This window comes from Odocoileus virginianus, chromosome 18 (assembly GCF_023699985.2).
Source record: "Odocoileus virginianus isolate 20LAN1187 ecotype Illinois chromosome 18, Ovbor_1.2, whole genome shotgun sequence".
NCBI classification, from domain to species: Eukaryota; Metazoa; Chordata; class Mammalia; order Artiodactyla; family Cervidae; genus Odocoileus; species Odocoileus virginianus.
In genome coordinates, this window is record NC_069691.1 from 29,695,661 (window position 1) to 29,712,967 (window position 17,307).

The 17,307-nt window shown below is 35.2% G+C and overlaps 1 protein-coding gene across 9 annotated transcripts in view; it reads right to left on the reverse strand.

Moving 5' to 3' along the window:
- The window catches only part of MPDZ (multiple PDZ domain crumbs cell polarity complex component), a 160,749-nt gene that overhangs the window by 94,002 nt on the left and 49,440 nt on the right, over nt 1-17,307 (reverse strand). For all 9 annotated transcript variants that reach the window (XM_070480511.1, XM_070480517.1, XM_070480514.1 and 6 more), the window contains 7 exons: nt 15,117-15,326; nt 14,543-14,682; nt 13,472-13,685; nt 12,446-12,574; nt 10,262-10,471; nt 7,561-7,675; nt 7,113-7,201 (listed from right to left, as the gene is read on the reverse strand). In XM_070480511.1, the coding sequence (XP_070336612.1) occupies nt 7,113-7,201; nt 7,561-7,675; nt 10,262-10,471; nt 12,446-12,574; nt 13,472-13,685; nt 14,543-14,682; nt 15,117-15,326 (1,107 nt within the window). The remainder of the gene's footprint in view (nt 1-7,112; nt 7,202-7,560; nt 7,676-10,261; nt 10,472-12,445; nt 12,575-13,471; nt 13,686-14,542; nt 14,683-15,116; nt 15,327-17,307) is intronic.

The window sequence follows — 17,307 nt, forward strand, 5'->3', positions numbered from 1 at the left end:
ATCTGTCAGTACAGACATGCAATGTTCTTCATCCTGTTTTCCTGGTTTCCTCTATATCTATTAATTGACCAATGAAACTGATTTGTAAATTTAAACTTTCTCCTTCCTTCTTGCTTTGCAGTTCCCAAACTGTTTGTATAAAAATCTATCTAATTCCCCTTTGGCACAGCCATAGTTCTCACTGAGATCTCTGGGAAAAAAAGGGTCACAGGAATAGAATACCACAGTCTGAAAGAAAATGTGTGCCCTGAATCATGAGTACAAATATCTTCCAATGAGACTGTCACTGCAGGGAACAGAAAGATATTTTATGAAGCTTCTCTTCAAAGAGATTCATTTCTCATTGTATTTATGGAAGTGGAGAGAATACAAACAAAGAAGGACAAGTATCTACCAAAAAGGAAAACTATTAAAGTGAAGGCATCAACAGCATTTTACATACTGTACAAAGTCATGGAATGAAAGACAGGAATGCGCAATTTTCCTATGTTTTCAGAGGATAAGAATAGGTAGATAAAAATGAGCAGGGAAATAAGACTGAAGACATATTAAGGCTGATATAGAAAATCAATATAATTACAAAAAAATTGAAGGGAGAAGGGAATAACTGAGGAAAAATAATCCAAGAAATTATGAGGAGATAAAGAAATCTGCCTCTATAAATCAGAGTATATGAAAAACTAGAAACAAAACTAACACCCAGACAAATCTTGATTAAATTCTTGGATTTCAAAAATCAGAAGAAAAAAGCTCATTAGCTTCTAGGAAACAGAGTGAGCAGATAACTTGTGAAAGAAATTACGAACCCCAAATTTTATACTCAGTGTGACATATATGAAAATGGAAATTATGGTTGAGATGCTATGATGTTATCCTATAGTATCATAAGACAGCATCTGATAGCATCAATTATAGCATGAGATGCTATATCTTATACCAAAGTGTGTTATGAGAAGACCACAAAGCAGAAATTTAAGCAGTCTGGAATTATAATCTGTACATATTTAGGGCATTAAAGGGCTGGGTTGTTAGAGATGAACAAAGACTTAAGAGGAGGTTGCTTTGCTTTTTTAGAGAGAAGAGCGCTATAAATCCCCACTTAGATGTTCAACCTACGACCACAAGTCAAAAGAGCTGTCACGTGTTGTAAGGAAGGATGCAGTAAGTACCTCGTGTTTAGCTCTATCAGGAGGTTAAGGGTGAGGCTCTTTAACTGCTCTGACAGTGAACCAAGAGAAAACTGCTATTATGTTGAGAACTGCTTGACAGCCTGACTCTGTCTGGACACAGATCAGAAGGGGGCCACACACACACACACACACACACACACACAAGAAAGCCAGGACACAGATCAGAAGGGGGCCACACACACACCCACACACACACACACCCACACACACACACACACACAGGAGAAAGCCAGGCTGGAGCCACCTTGAAACCTACCCAAGAGAATCCCTAGGGAATGATGGTGCCCAAAAATGAGAATTTATGGAGCAGAATGTTGAGAAACTGCAGCCAAAGGAAAGAAGAGTCAGTCAAATGAAAACTCCACCATCTGTCATGGAACGCTCGGTCAAACATCTCTAGCAGGGTCTCCCAGGAACCCAAGGAGCCCTGAGTGATAGTCGCATTTAAGCATGAGCCAGGCCCACAGAGCAAGACCATATTACAGACGTGCCGGTCAGGGATGAAGGGCCTTGCTGTCTTTCACTCTCTTCCTTCACACTGGTAGGGGTCAGCAGGCACAACAAGAAGGGGAGGGAGGAAAAGGAAAGCTCGGCATGGAAGACAGACTGGGAGTGCACACTCTATCTCTACCAGTTCACAGGAGGCTGCTGCTAGGCCAGGGTGGGGGTTGAAATTAGAATATCATTTAGGATGGGAAATCTTTAATTACTGAATTGGAGCTGTATCTGGTGATCCTGATTGGCCATAGGACATTTTACTCTCTGAGAATAGTAACTTGACCAAGATTTCCTCCAGGGGAAAAGGAAGACCTTCTCCTACAGAAGATAAAAGTGACATCTAAAGACAAATTTTAAAAGACTGTTTAAGACCATCCCCCCAAGTCTTCTTTATGCGAAGTCTATGTTATTGCCAGCCAAAATGTCCAAGTGTGCAAAGGCAACATAAGAGGTTCTCAGAGAGAAAAGCTTCTGAAAGTCTACCAACACATTCTCTTCCTATGATATTTACTCAAAAAACACTAGCTGACTGAGCGATTAATCAGATTTAAAACTCCCAAGTGAGAAAAATGTGGCATACAAGGTTTAGTGCTGAGTAATAAGTAAAATTCAAATCTAAATAGTACTATTAGAGCAAACTTATATGTTTTAAGTCTTGGTCCATAAAAGATATACAAAATGGTATGAAACACAGTTGTTTATAATAGCAAGCCACTATAAACAACATACCTCTCCATGAATAAGAGGTAGAGAAGGAAATGGCAACCCACTCCAGTGTTCTTGCCTGGAGAGTCCCAGGGATGGGGGAGCCTGGTGGGCTGCCGTCTATGGGGTCGCACAGAGTCGGGCACGACTGACGTGACTTAGCAGCAGCATCAAGTATATTATGACAGATCCATACATGCTGATACAACTACACATACCAGGTATATTTCTAAACTAAATAAATAATAAAAAGGTATAAACTAATGCAATCCTAAGTACAGATACATGGAAACTTTCTGAAACGTTAAATCATAAAGTATTAAGAGTGATTTCTACTGAAGAGTTTTTTAAGCCATGTTCAAATTTAATGTTCTTTAGACCTCAAAGACAAAAATTAATCTAAAAGAAATAAACATGTTATTTATTCTCAGGGTAGCAATAGAGGAAAATCTCACAAAAATCTCAACTTTGAGGTGCCATAAAAATTATTAAAATGCACGTAACTTAGGCTGCAAGTTTTCATGCACAATAGATTTTTACAGCTCAATTCTTTAAATATGCGGTTTAAGAAAAATCAAATGTGTATGATTTTGCCTACCAAATAGCAATAAAGTTTATTATGTGAAGAAAAAACATGCTTCCTTTTTTTTCCCCCCAAAATCTGATGACCTGAATTTAAAAATATATTCCTTACTCAAATCTCACAGATGGTAGGTACTAGCACAGAAGAAATTGCTATAATGGAATAATTACAGACTTTTAATCCTAGACTTTGGTTCAAAATTTCTCAGTATCTTCATCTGTAATGTGAGAATAATGGTACCTACTTTTTCAAAATTACAGTGCATGGCGCTTTGTACTGAAAAGTTACTCAGAAACTTTTATTAATATTTGATTTAATAGCAGATTTCAAGAGGTACTGTTATTAATAAAATGAAGAAGTGATTCATAAACATAAAAACCCCAGGCCTTATGGAAGCACTTTCTGTTCAACATCATTACACACATCATACAAACGGGACAAGGCACTGAAACCCGAATGAGGGCTCAGTCCGGCTCTCGTCCCTCATTATCACAGTAAGACAGCTGAAAGGCTGCTTCAGGCCCACTTGTCGCAGAGACAAAAGCGCTCTGGAACGAGGTACAATGACAGTAAACTGTCCGGGTGCCATCTTGAGGAGATGGCAGGGCAGTGTAGATACTGCTATGAATAATTATAGGGGAGGAATCCTAGTTAGAACAAATAGAAAAGCCAGCTCCTCAGAACACTCAATCTAGCTGGCCAAGCCCTCCTCCAACACAGTCTATAATTATACACATATACAAAGAGGGAAATTGAGACTATTAACAAAGTCACAGAATAGTAAAGGCAACATCTGATACCTTTCCATATTTTCTTTTCATAATACATTTCCTGTTTAATATTTTTTAAATAAGATACATAATTCTATACTACTTTTATCAAAGATATCTGTATACCAACCTAAAAAAATGAATATAGGACTTTATCTAATGACAAGTTTGGTTGTCTTTACAAAATAAGAGTCCCCTTATTAAATAATTCTTATGTAGTAAAGAAAAAGTCTCCTTTGCTCTATTTCCTGCCCCTGTAATACCTACACTAAAACCCTAGGGGTTAATAAAGCATAATTCAAAAAATGGGAAACTTATAATAAAAGACTTTAATTTTTAAAAATAATTTTTTAAAAATAAAATAATAAATAATAGGAAATAATTTCTTAATTCTCTCACTTCAATAATAAAAAAATAAAAACATTATAATTCAAAACAGCCGCTGTCAAGACAAAATTGAAAAAAAAATGAAAGATAGCCGCCATGAAGAACAACTAGTGTGAAGAACCTTCCTACTCATCTCTCAGAAGACTGCAAACTGACGGCATTTTACACAAAACTAACGCATGATCAAAGCACCGCATGGTATTTCTTAAAAACCAAGGTGCTTCTAACTGTGAAGTAAGAGAATGTTGCTAAAAAATAAAAAGTCATAACAATGATGAGAGCAAAGACAGTGACTTTATTGAAAGCAAGACAATACTTCAGAAAAAAGGTGCTTCCACTTTTGAGTCAATCTCCTTTAGCACTGATCTTGCCCAAGCAAAATTATATGAGGTTCCAGTTATAAATCAATGCAAATAATTACAAATTTGAAGGGAAGCTTCTGTGAGACTTACATTGTAATCATTTCAGACCCTCAATACATATCTGCTTAAATAATTAAACCATACTTATGTACCAAGTATACTATGTATTTTAAATAAACAATTCATTTGGTTTTTTTAAAAATCATACAAGGGAAGCTTCTTTATCTCAATGTTGTAGGTAAAGGAATCCTGCTTCTCACTAAATGGTTAAATACAGAGGTATATGATCCAGCAATTATACTCCCAAGTACACGCTCAGGAGGAACAAAAACCTGTATCTACACAGAATCTATACGTGAATGTTTATATGGCATTGTCCATAATAGCCAAAAAGTGGAAACAACGCAAACATCCATCTACTGATGAATGGATAAATAAAATATGGTATGTTAATACAACAGAATATTACTCAACTAAAAAAAAGAAACTCAGAATTGATGATGCTACACATAGATGGACCTTGTCCAAACCTACTTGAAACATTATGCTAAACAAAAGAAGCAAATCACAAAGCACCCCTTACTGAGTGATGCTATTTACATTAAATGCCCAGAATAGGCTAAAAAGACACAAAGTATGTTGGTAGTTGTTCAGGGCACGGAGGATCTAAGAACTAGGGAGTAACTGCTAATGGGACAGGATTTCTTTTAAAGGTAATGAAACTGTTCAAAAACTGACTGTGATCATGAAGGCACAACTATAAACATACTAAGAGCTTCTGAATCATATACTTTAAATGAGTAAAATTTATGTTCTCCTGAGTTTTAGCTCAAGAATGCTGATTTTTAAGAAAGCATTCTATTGTACTAAAATATATAGCCTGGGGGGCCAATTAGCTATGTATTCAATTTTTAATTCTTTATCAGATATAGATTTAGAGTATGTATATATTATATTCACTCTCTCCTCTTTTTCCTCCAAAATAAAAAAAAAGTAGCTAATTTTCACTGTATGTTAAAACAGAAATACAACAGGAAAGCTCTTTTACAGAATATGGTCAGCTTAAGTGACATGCACAACTTGATCTTTAGAGCATATTTCAAGAGGTGAACAGGTCTAGTTAGGAGTTTTATAGAACTAAGATCAAGCAAAGTCGGAGTTGCACTGTAGAAGCAAAGGGCACATACAGATAAAGGACATCTCTATCTTTTGGTTTAGTTGTGAAAGAAAACACAAAAACATCAAAATTACCATCCTACTCATTTTTATGTGTATAGTTTGGTAGAGTTAAGTATATTCAGGTTGTCATACGTTTCTGGAATATTTTCATCTTGCAAACTGAAACTTTAAACCTATTGAACAATAGTTTCCCATCTCCTCCTCTACCCTGCCCCTCACAATAACTGTTCTACTTTCTGTTTCCATAAGCATGACTACTTCTGATACTGCATGTAAGTGGAAGTACACAGTATTTGTCTTTTTGGGCCTGGCTTATTTCACTCAGCATAATGCTCCAGAGGTTTATCCATGTTGTAGGATGTAACAGAAATTTCTTCTTTATAAGATTAAATAATATTCTACTGTATGTATATAACACATTTTTATCCATTTATCTGCAGATGGAACTCTGGGTCACTTACTCATCTTAGCTCTTGTGAATAATGCCGCAGTGAACAGGACTCCTCTATCTTAACATTCTATTTTCTTACTATTATTAAGATCTCAAGGGGAAAATCAAGACTTCATTAAACAAATGCATATTAAGATAAATCAGTATTCCCCAAATCTACTACAGAGAATATTAGTATGTTTGGGGAAAGAAAGAACCCATGATTACAAAAGTTTAGGAATCTCTGAAATAAAAGAGTTAAACAAGATTCTTTATTGGAAAACTTCTCAGTTTTTTATTTTTCAATGTGTACTGTAAATCCCTAAGAAACTGTATCCCAGGAAGCTTTTCTTAAAACTTATTTAAGAAAGTCCTTGATGCGAGGTTTCTTGGATTCATGTTCCGAAAAGTAGCTAGGGTAGGTCAGTTTACAACTGAACACAGAACTGAAAGCTGGATTCTTTTTACACTACCTTGAATAGCTATATGTTCATACATACTAATGTTACTAGGAAAACAATGCTGCCTTGATCTAACTAAGAGGGTCTGGCTCTGTTTCTTTTACTCTTTATACTCTTACAGCTAAAGAAGCCTTGGTCATGGTGCCAAAAAAATAGTGCCAACCCTGCTGGTATTAAAAAATGCACACAACTCAAATTCAGATTCAAATACACTAAAAGTTATAATGTATGGTCTTTATCTTCAGAGTATCTGCAGCTAAAATACAAGAAAGATTATTAATGTACCAAACTCACTGAAACCAGAAATCAGATCTATCAGAAGCTATTCAAGAAAGCGTCCCACTTTCAGAAATGACATCAATCAACCTTCTATCCAATGCTGACTTTCACCTAATAATATAATGAGCAATACTGATGGCACCTCAAATCACAAAAGTAAGGTTAAATTAGTACAGAGCTATCTGTAGCTCTCAAGATGGTGTAAACCAGGAGAATGCATCTCTCAACCATGAAAATTAACAAAGCTGTCATTAAATGTGTTACTTACTGCTATAATTTGGTCTCCAATTTGGATTCTTCCATCATGCTCCACAGCACTGCTTTTTGTAATGCTCTTAACAAAGATCCCTGAAGGTTCTAAGATTAGAAACAAATTTGTTTTGTTTTACTATTTACAAAGTACCTCAAAGAATACCCATCCTCCATTCTCCTAAAAATAAAGTCCTACTTCTGAGTAGATGTAAACCAACAAACCACACAAACAAAATCACTAGTAGAAACCTTGGCTACAGAAAAAAGACAATGGTTTTGTTTATGTGAAATAAAATATCACAGTCACCTGTACTACTCCAAAGGAAGATTTCCATTAGCTTATCATGAAAATATATCATTAGACACATGAAAATATATTATGCTGATTCAGTATTTCATAAGACAAAGACATTAGAGGTAATTGCCAAGATAAAAGAACTAGAATATTAATGTTTAAAAACTACCTAATTTTTTATCTCCAATGTATCCAGCAATGGTAATTCCTAATCCTTGGACATTTTTTGTGAGTTCTACGTCAAATGTCTCACTTTCTTCACTTTTCTGAGTTGAAGCATCAACCTGAAATACAATTTGTCAAAAAAAAAAAAATATATATATATATATATAAATAAACACACAGACAAACAAAACAAGCTTTTTCAAGCCACTTCTTCATTTAGAAAAGGTATGATGTAATTAGTTCTTAGAGAACTCTGCTACAGAATTATAGTTAGGAATGACTCCTTCAATCTTGACAACTTGGCCTCAGCATCACATTTTTACTCAAAAAAAAGCAATGTCAGGAGTAAAGCTGAACACCCTCTTCAGAGAAACACATTATTGGTTTTTTGTGAAAATCATAAAAAATTAGTTTCTTATTAACAAGATTCTATTTTCAGGAGTGGCTCACCTTCCTTTTTGAAGAATTTAGAGGATATAATAGAGTTAAGTTATGGCTTAGAGTTAAGTTAATGTGGCTTTGAATCCACATTAACAAGCTCAGATCTAGCTTTGTCATTGACTTTTTCTAAGCATCACTTTGCTCAAAATAAGAAAAAGCCCAGCTAACATTCATTGAGCAGTTTCTATATAACAGACATTTAATATGTCTCAATTAATTTACTCCTTAGAAGAAGCCTATGAAGCAAGTACAATTACTGTCAGTTTTTATCTGGGGAAACTGAGGAACATAAACTCTTCCAAGGACTCACAGTGAACCATCTTAACAGAGGAAGAATTCAAATGCAGAGCCCCTGCTCTTAAAAGATGCACAGTATGCAAATCCTCTTAGAATGTAAGGGCCACACTGCCTGCTCAAGACATGCCATTATTTCTGTCTTACTTGGAAGCTGATTCTAACATCATGAAGGTGAACCTGTCCTCCAGATAAAATATTAATAGACTGATGGTTATTTTGAAAGCCAGTGAAAGGTACCAAATATTAATTAAAACTGTCCATGTATTTGCTTTATAAATTTAAACTTCAATATGAAAACCTAGAAGGGAAGCATGCCTTTCCAATCTGATTTCCTTCACCCTGGAATGATATTTGAAAGCAGCGTTCTCTAATATGTAGACTTGTTATCATATACTGGACTAAAGGGCAAGGCTCCCTGAAAAAGGCATGAATGGACTAGTGCGTAAGTCATCAATAAGTTGCCGGTATTATATACTGGTGTGGTGTCAGCAGATTCCAGAAAGTACCCTAGGAAGATCACAAAAGAAAGAAGGCTATGGTTTGACTAGACAGGCAGAATGGGGCTAGCTGGTAAATGCTTTCTGATTTTCTTTAAGCATACTCTATATCTCACTGATAGTCACCTAAATGAGATATAATTTTATAGTAAAGTTTGATTTATTTTTTCATTGCACATAATTATCTGTGCAAACTTAGCAAAAGTTTAAAGTTTAGATAATTACAAGAAAATGACAGGATGAAATCTGCTTCAATTGTAACAAATGTGTTTTCTATTTTTAATAAGACTTATGCAAGTGCTATTTTAGAGGGTGGCAATTTGACTATCGAATGGTTTTAAAAGGGGCACAAGCTTCAGAAATGATGCTATGCACAGAATAGATATTTTTCTAAGCTTTCAATTACATCAAGTGGTTTTCGGTATTGCATTCATTTATATATTGCTGAATAAAATGTTTTGTTTACCACAAAAGAATGCCACTTAAATACTTTCATAAACAGGCTTTCTTTACTTTTTTCTCCCTGCAAAAAATAGCAACCAAACACAATCCTAAAAACAACAGAATCATGGAAATTTCAAGTGTTCTAATAAAGTTTTAAAGGGCTTGCAGAGGAGGTTAGAATAATAAAAAAGGAATTTGTAGCAACTATCTAGAAAAAACTGTAATAGAAAAAAAAAAAAAACCTGCTTTTAGATCTACAGGAAAGGAATAGAGAACCAGAATTTGCTAGAAAACATATAGAAAGTGAGTATAATTCTCTTCTTAAATATTCAAGAAATTTCTGGATAAAATCATGTTGTTGATATTTAATCCATGATATTGAGTGACTTTAATTATTTGAGATAACATTACACTATAATAATTTTGAAACGTTCTAGCTTTTTGCAGATCAAGTTAAGAACAAAGATGGAATGCTCTATGAATAAAACTTTTGTTACGACCCTGAAAGCATAACTTGTGTCTAAAAAACTTATGTAACTAGGTCAAGAATAGCGACTTCTCATTACAAATCTTATAACAATTATATGACATACCTTAAAACAATAATATTAAAAGGTTTTAGTAAGTTTTATTCATCCACCTTGCCCTCCAAAAGACACTAAGAAGCAAGCTGTTGAAAGGGAATGATTAGAACTTACAACCCACCTTACCGAAGACCTTCTAAGTAAGAAAAATATAGAATAAAACATTTTAGGTATTAGTAGCATATAATTCATTTAAATTTATTAATACTTCAAAACACTTATCCTCATAAAAGTGCTGCTTAGAGAAAAATGCAAAACATTAATCTAGAATTTTAAGCAATCTATCTTTCATTTGTGAGACAGTATTCCTATTGAAAAACTATTATTAGTGCTGAAACATTCTACATTTGAATTTTGTTTCATTCTTTAGCAATAACACTAACATTAATAAATCTAGTTTCTCAATAAACATCACTGTCCCCTTAAGCGTTTATGTCCTTACCTGCATTTCTGGAGTAGAAGCTGGGGATGAGGACAGGGTGATGCCCAAAGAGGCAGCTGCTGTTGGTTCTTCAATGGCACCTCTTGCGATCATCAACTTCACTCTATTTCCACACTGTCTGAGGACTTGGGCTACCTGCTCACTGCTCATTCCTGCTAGGTCTGTATCACCAATCTTTAGAATGTGGTCTCCACTGCATAATCGCCCATGCTGAATAAAAAGGAATTGGTTAGTCAGCTTGTTGTTATTATTACTAAATTCATCAGAGAAACTCTAAATGAGAGAATGGGAATAATAACAAAAAAGAGCCATACTGTGAATTCTTGGTACATTAAACACGTGTTGTAGTGTTAACTCTCTTTTGAAGCATCCTAACATTATTCAATATGATATAAGTAACTGAAATTCATAAATATTACTTAAATCAATAATTGATATGAGCTCTTCAATTTGATTTCTACACAGTCGATGCAAGAAAGCACTAGCCTGTCTGTGAGTTTTTTGAGGGAAGTAAAAGAGAGAAAATGCCACCAGGTGAAGCTGAAACTCCAATACTCTGGCCACCTGATGTGAAGAACTGACTCATCTGAAAAGACCCTGATGCTGAGAAAGACTGAAGGCAGGAGAAGGGGACAAGAGAGGATGAGATGATTGGATGGCATCACCGACTCGATGAACATGAGTCTGAGTAAGCTCCGGGAGCTGGTGATGGACAGGGAGGCCTGGCACGCTGCAGTCCACTGGGCGCAAAGAGTCGGACAAGACTGAGCAACTGAACGGAACTGAACTGAAAGATGAGATATAACTCACTACACAAACATATATTACTCAAAATACAGTGTGAACCACAAAAAAAGCTCTGAGTTAATAACACAACTTTCTGCCTCGCCATTTCAAAGATAAATATCCTTAAAGGACTCACTTGCAGATGAAATCTTTGCATGATGTAAATTCAGATAGACCAGGGAAGTGAACAGCGATCTGGTAAGCCCCATACAAGCATTGTCCACAAAAACATTCTGCAGTGATTAAAATGTTCTGCAATGTCCAACATGGCAGCTACAAGCAACACAGTGCTACAGAGTAGGGATCCCCAACCTTCAGGCTGTGAACCAGTACCTCCTATTATATCAGCAGCAGCATTAGATTAGAAATAAAGTGCACAGTAAATGAAATGCACTTCAATCATCCTGAAACCATCCCCATCACCCCAGTCTGTGGAAAAACTGTCCTCCACGAAATGGTCCCTGGTGTCAAAAAGGTTGGGGCCTGTTGTTCTAGAGCACTTGAAATATAGCTCATCTTATGGAAGTTGTGGTAATATTACTTAATTTTAATAAATTCAAATTTGAATTTAAAAGTGGTATGTGGCAAGTACCTACAGTATTAGTGCAACTCTATACAGAAGGGAAAGCTTATTTATCACAAATCTGTCAATTAGAGAGATTTCAGTGGATACTGCTTGATACTGGCTAATATTTAAAAGTGAGAAAACACACACACTATTGAGTTACTCTCAATACCTCTACTGATTTAAGGTTTCCCATAAATTTGCATTTCATTTACCAATATGATCAATATTTGATGACCCTGACTTCTTAAGTAAGTTCAAATACACATGCAACAGCAAATAGCTTCATACACAAAACATTATTATCAAGGCAAAGAAGACACCAGAACTTGTCAAATTAAAATATAAATCACAATTAGTAACTTTATAATTTTCTCACATATATTCCAACAACTTTATACAGCATAAATGGCAATGGCTTAATGAACTACTCTAAGTAATAAAAAATAGGCCATACTCTTGTTTTTCCCTCTCAGTAATGAAATCTTTTTTCCACAATACCTTGTGGCTATCAAATAGATAAATAGGCTTGTAAAAATGATTTACAATAATAAATAAAGAATATCTACCTCTAAAATGATCAAAATCACAACTTGGGCTTTACTCTCTGATTTGAAAGTCTTATGATCACTGTCTGTAACTGTAAATGAAAATCAAGGTTTCTTCTGAAATGCATTTCACCCCAAGTCAAAGAAGATCATTTTACAAACAAGCCCAGTAAAACAAAAGAATCTGACCTTATTTGAAGCCAACGTTTCTTCTTTCTGACAGAAATATACAAGATGAAGCTGTATTATTGGATAAAACATAAAATACCTGCTGGAATAACTTACCTGATCAGCTACACCTCCAGGCAGAATGGTCTTCACAATCACACCAGTTGCTTTTCCTCCTACGATGCCAAACCCCAGACCAGAACCATCATTGACCAATTCAATAGTTTCCACATGCTGCCAGTGAGCCTGAAAACAAAGCCCTCCTGTGAATTTGAAAACTAAAATTTTTATTGTAGTTGAGATTTCTGTGAATATTATTTTGTGATTAGTATTAAATAAGTGCAGACATATAATGAGTTTTAACAGGGTTCCTTTTATTTAGTACACTTCTCTTTCAACAGGTTGTTACTACTGTTGATATAACCATTCTTGAAATTATCATACATCATTATAGTGGCTCTATTTAACCAGGTAAAGATACAGACGGACAAGATCCTTTGAAGAGTTTAAAAAGAGATGATCGAAGAAAAAGAAAAAAAAATGTTAGCTGTTAAAAATTTCTTCTACATAAATCTTGTTGCATGAGATTTCAAGTTAAGTGAGAAAGTGTTAATCACTCAGTCGTGTCCAACTCTTTGCAACCCTATGGATTGTAGCCCGCCAGGCTCCTCTGTCCGTGGAATTTTCCAGAAACACTGGAGTGAGTAGCCATTCCCTTCTCCAGTGTATCTTCCCGGCCCAAGGATTGAACCTAGGTCTCCTGCACTGCAGGGGGATTCTTTACTGTCTGAACCACCTGTGAAGGCCCCAAATTAAATGACCTCACTGGTAGCTAACTCTAACAACTTAAAAAGTAAAATCAAGATTTTATTTGTTTACAGATAGTCAATTTTTTAAGGGACCTTTTTTTTTTCTTTTTCTAGGAATGAATTCAAGTTAAAAAGCTACATAAATAAAAGTTTTATGGAAGCCAGAAACTTCATCATAATTGCATAAAATATATTCTATGCTCAGAAGGGAAAGAAGAACAAAAAGGCAAAAACCCAAGAAATACAAAGAACCTACAGGAATGGCAAACCTGTGCAAAAAGTTAAAGAATTAGAAAAATATGTTATGTTCCCCTTGAAAATCTTATGTACTCACTGGATTAGAATGAGCTGACAGTGTGCTCGCCGCAGATGGAGAACGGGAAACTATGGGGCTGATGAGCTGAGGCAATGAGCCTCTGGCAATAACCAGCTGGACAGTATCTTTGGCTTTCTGCAGGATGCTGATGGCCTGCTGATGTGTAATTGTCTGATCAAGTGCCTGTCCGTTAATAGCAAGGATCTGGTCAGTTTCCTTCAATCTTCCATCTCTAACAATGAAAAGGGGGATAAGAGATAACTGATAGATCTCAAGAAAATGACTGCTTCTTTGGCATGCATTTTCAGGTTATTTTTAATTCTATTTTCTAATGTTCATACTATGTAAGTTTTTTCTTGCAATTGTACTCCTAAAATATTTTTTCTCTATTTCTTTAATTTTGCTCTATGTGAGATGCTGTTCACAAAACCTAACACAATAATCACTCCATGATGTATGTAAGTCCAATCATGATGCTATACACCTTAAACTTGCACAGTGCTATATGTCAATTATATCTCAATAAAAAAGGAAGGGAAAAACATATATGCTTTGGCATCAGCTGACCTAACCCTAGTCAACCACTCCCAGTTAACAGCCACCTTCTTTTTAGCTACTCATTCAACCTATATGTTGTATTTTAGTATTGCTATTATCGTTTACAAATGAATGCAAAGAAGTATATATTTACTTTTTGCTTTGAGCATATTAATAAAATGAAGCTCCTACTTGTAGTTGTGAGCATATTAATAAAATACAGCTCATATTATCATAGACCACTTGAATGCTTTTCTATAACTTTTAAATCTAATCAAAAGGAGCCTGTTTAAAAACAATGGGAGTAATGTCCTACTCAAATTTTTATTTCCTTACTAAAAAGTGATTAAGTCATGACTATATTTAAAAGTTACTCTGCTTTCAAAGGACTTTCTTGTTATTGTAGCAATGTTAATGATTTCTAAAAACTGGTTAATAACATTTTATATTGTTTTTGCTTTTAGGCATTTTTGTTTCCTGAAATTCTCCTAGGGTGAGCAGCACCTTGTGAATGTGATATCAAAAACAGAGATGTCACAGTGACAGTCTCACCTTTGGGCCACACTGCCCTCCTGGATCTCCTGCACAAATATACCCAGCTCTCCCCGGTTTTCACTCCTCAGTCCCACCACACTGAACCCAAGGCCTCCACATGGAGGTTTGAGGAGCTCAAAAACTTCTATCTGGCGACCCTGTCCAGAAAAAGAAGCAAGGAATATAATTAACATGCCAGCCACTGCAGTCATAGTCGTATTAGTGGCATTAATCTGTTTAAAATTTTTTTTAATTTTTTCTAAGATAACCTTCATTTAGAAAAATCCCTAAAGCACTTCAACTTACATGAAATCTACATCTTTTTCATTCTGATTTTTTCAATGTTAAAAATGTCTTCATAAATAAGAATATATATATCATAGTATAATATATATTTAAGATATACTTTATATTGTTGCTCAGTAAAATGTAATAAAATTTATAAAAGAAAACAAAATACATTGTTGCTATATTTTCTATAATAATAATATGTTTAAAGTATATATTTAACATATGCAATATAAATATGCAAGTATTCTTCAAACTATCCAGGACACATTCTATCATAACTAACAGGAACAAATGCTCTTACCTGGGCCATATTTTTGATCAGTTGATCAAATTCATCACAAGCAGGTTTCCCATTGATATGTGCAGTACCCAATCCTGTAAGACCTTCCAGATTTCCATTATTTGGGGATGATAAAAATGATTCATTTTGTAGAGTAGGAATTATACCTGGGCTGAGATGTGGAATGTGACCATACTCGACATTTGAAATTGTTGAAGTTGCAATGTTTACCTAAGAGTAATATGGAGATTATTAACAATTCTGATATTCCATAAGCTACCTCACAGAAGTCATCCCAAGAGGGGTAATAATGAAGTACATATGAAATTTCAAAATGTCCATACCATTTTATCCAGCAACTCTATTTCAAGAAGAAAAATCAGAAAAACACACGAAGATATACATGCAAGGAAATTCAATGAAGCACTATTTTTCAGTGGAAAAAGTTTTAAACACTAATTATGTGAAAAAATTTAGCATTCAATTTCAAGATACTTGTTCAAACACACACAAAAACACATATATCTATACATTCTTAAGTGAAAAAGCCTAGTTAATGACCAATAAGCAAAGTATAGTTCAATGTACACTCAAAAAATTATTAAACACCTAGAACAATATATACTAAATAACCAATACAGCAATGGTTGTCTCCAAGATATGGGAATCCAGGGAGACACAGTTGTCCCCAAGATATGGGAATCTAGGGAGACATTTACTTACTATATTGCTCGAATTTTCATAACAACTTATGCAGTAAAGAATCTGGTCTTTCCCAAAGGGAGGCCTGGCCTTTGTCTCCAGTTCACAGTAATTTCTGAATCCTTGGAATGTTTCCAGATGACGGAAGTGTCTCTGTTCTTCACGGTGGGCCCCAAGGCCACATGATATCCACTCAAATTCTGAAACTAAGTCATCTCACATGGGCAATCAATCACACCTATGAAATGATGTCCCAATATGTACACACCAAGCTCACGTGAGCTTCCTGGGTTGGCAACACTTCATGTGAACTGTCACACACCGATCTGGGAAGAGAATACTTCCTGAGGAGAAAAGAAGCTTCTCCCAGACTCGGCGCTATGCATCTCGTTCTTATGCTAATTATTTACCTGTATACTTTCCCTATAACAGACCACAATCATGAGTCTAACAGCTTTTAGTAAGTTCAATAGGTCCTTCTAATGAATTATTGAACCTGAGGGTGGTTTGGGGAACCTCCTCAACATACATAGTTGGGTGTCAGAAGTGAGAGTGGTCCTGTGTGGACTCGTCCTACCAACTCTGTGTTTGGAGCTTAACTCCTTGCTGTTTATGTCACAAGCTTGGGCAGAGCTGCCAGTCTGGACAGTGCCCTTAAATTTCATAGTATGGCTAGCTCCAGGTACAGTAACATTAGTAAACAACAACAAAAAATATCATTCCATTTTGGAAAAAAATTCTAGTTACTTGCATGTGCCTGTTATACAGAGCTAAATAATCTAATAATAATATAGCTAATATATTATCAAATAATATTATGATAAATATTATCTATCAAATTAAATGATGATATTAGCATATTAATGCTAAATAATAATGAATATAAATAATAATAATATATCATTAAGGTAAATAATCATTCAACTAGTGCAAACAACCAGACCTAATTTTATATACCTATAAAGTATATGGAATGTAACTTTTTATTTATAGTTAATCAGAAGAAAGACTGTATCAATGACATTTTTGGATCACTCTCTGAACTCATCAGCACTCTGTCCTTCACACACATAGCTTCAGCTATAACTGATCACTGTTCCTCAAACCACCAAGCTTCTCTCTCTAGCCATCAAGGCTAGACATCCTTCCCCCAAGTATCTACATGCTTACATCTTTACTTCATCCAAGTGCACTCAACATCATCACCTCAGAGAAGGCTCCCTGACAGTGCATCCCAGAATTATGCTCCATGAGCTGACTCTGCCCTGTTTTTCCTCATGGTGCTTATTATCACCTACATGTTCTCTGTTGTTAAGTAGCTTCCATCCCAATCTGTAGAGACAGACTAGAACATAGAATACTCCAGTGGATCAATAAAACCTGACTATTTTATTCTCTACTGTATCTTCATTCTCTATGGTAGTGTCTCGCACGGAGCTGGCATTCAATATCCATTTGCAGAATAAATGTTTATCCAATTTTTAAGGATCTACTCTGATTTAATCTGGCC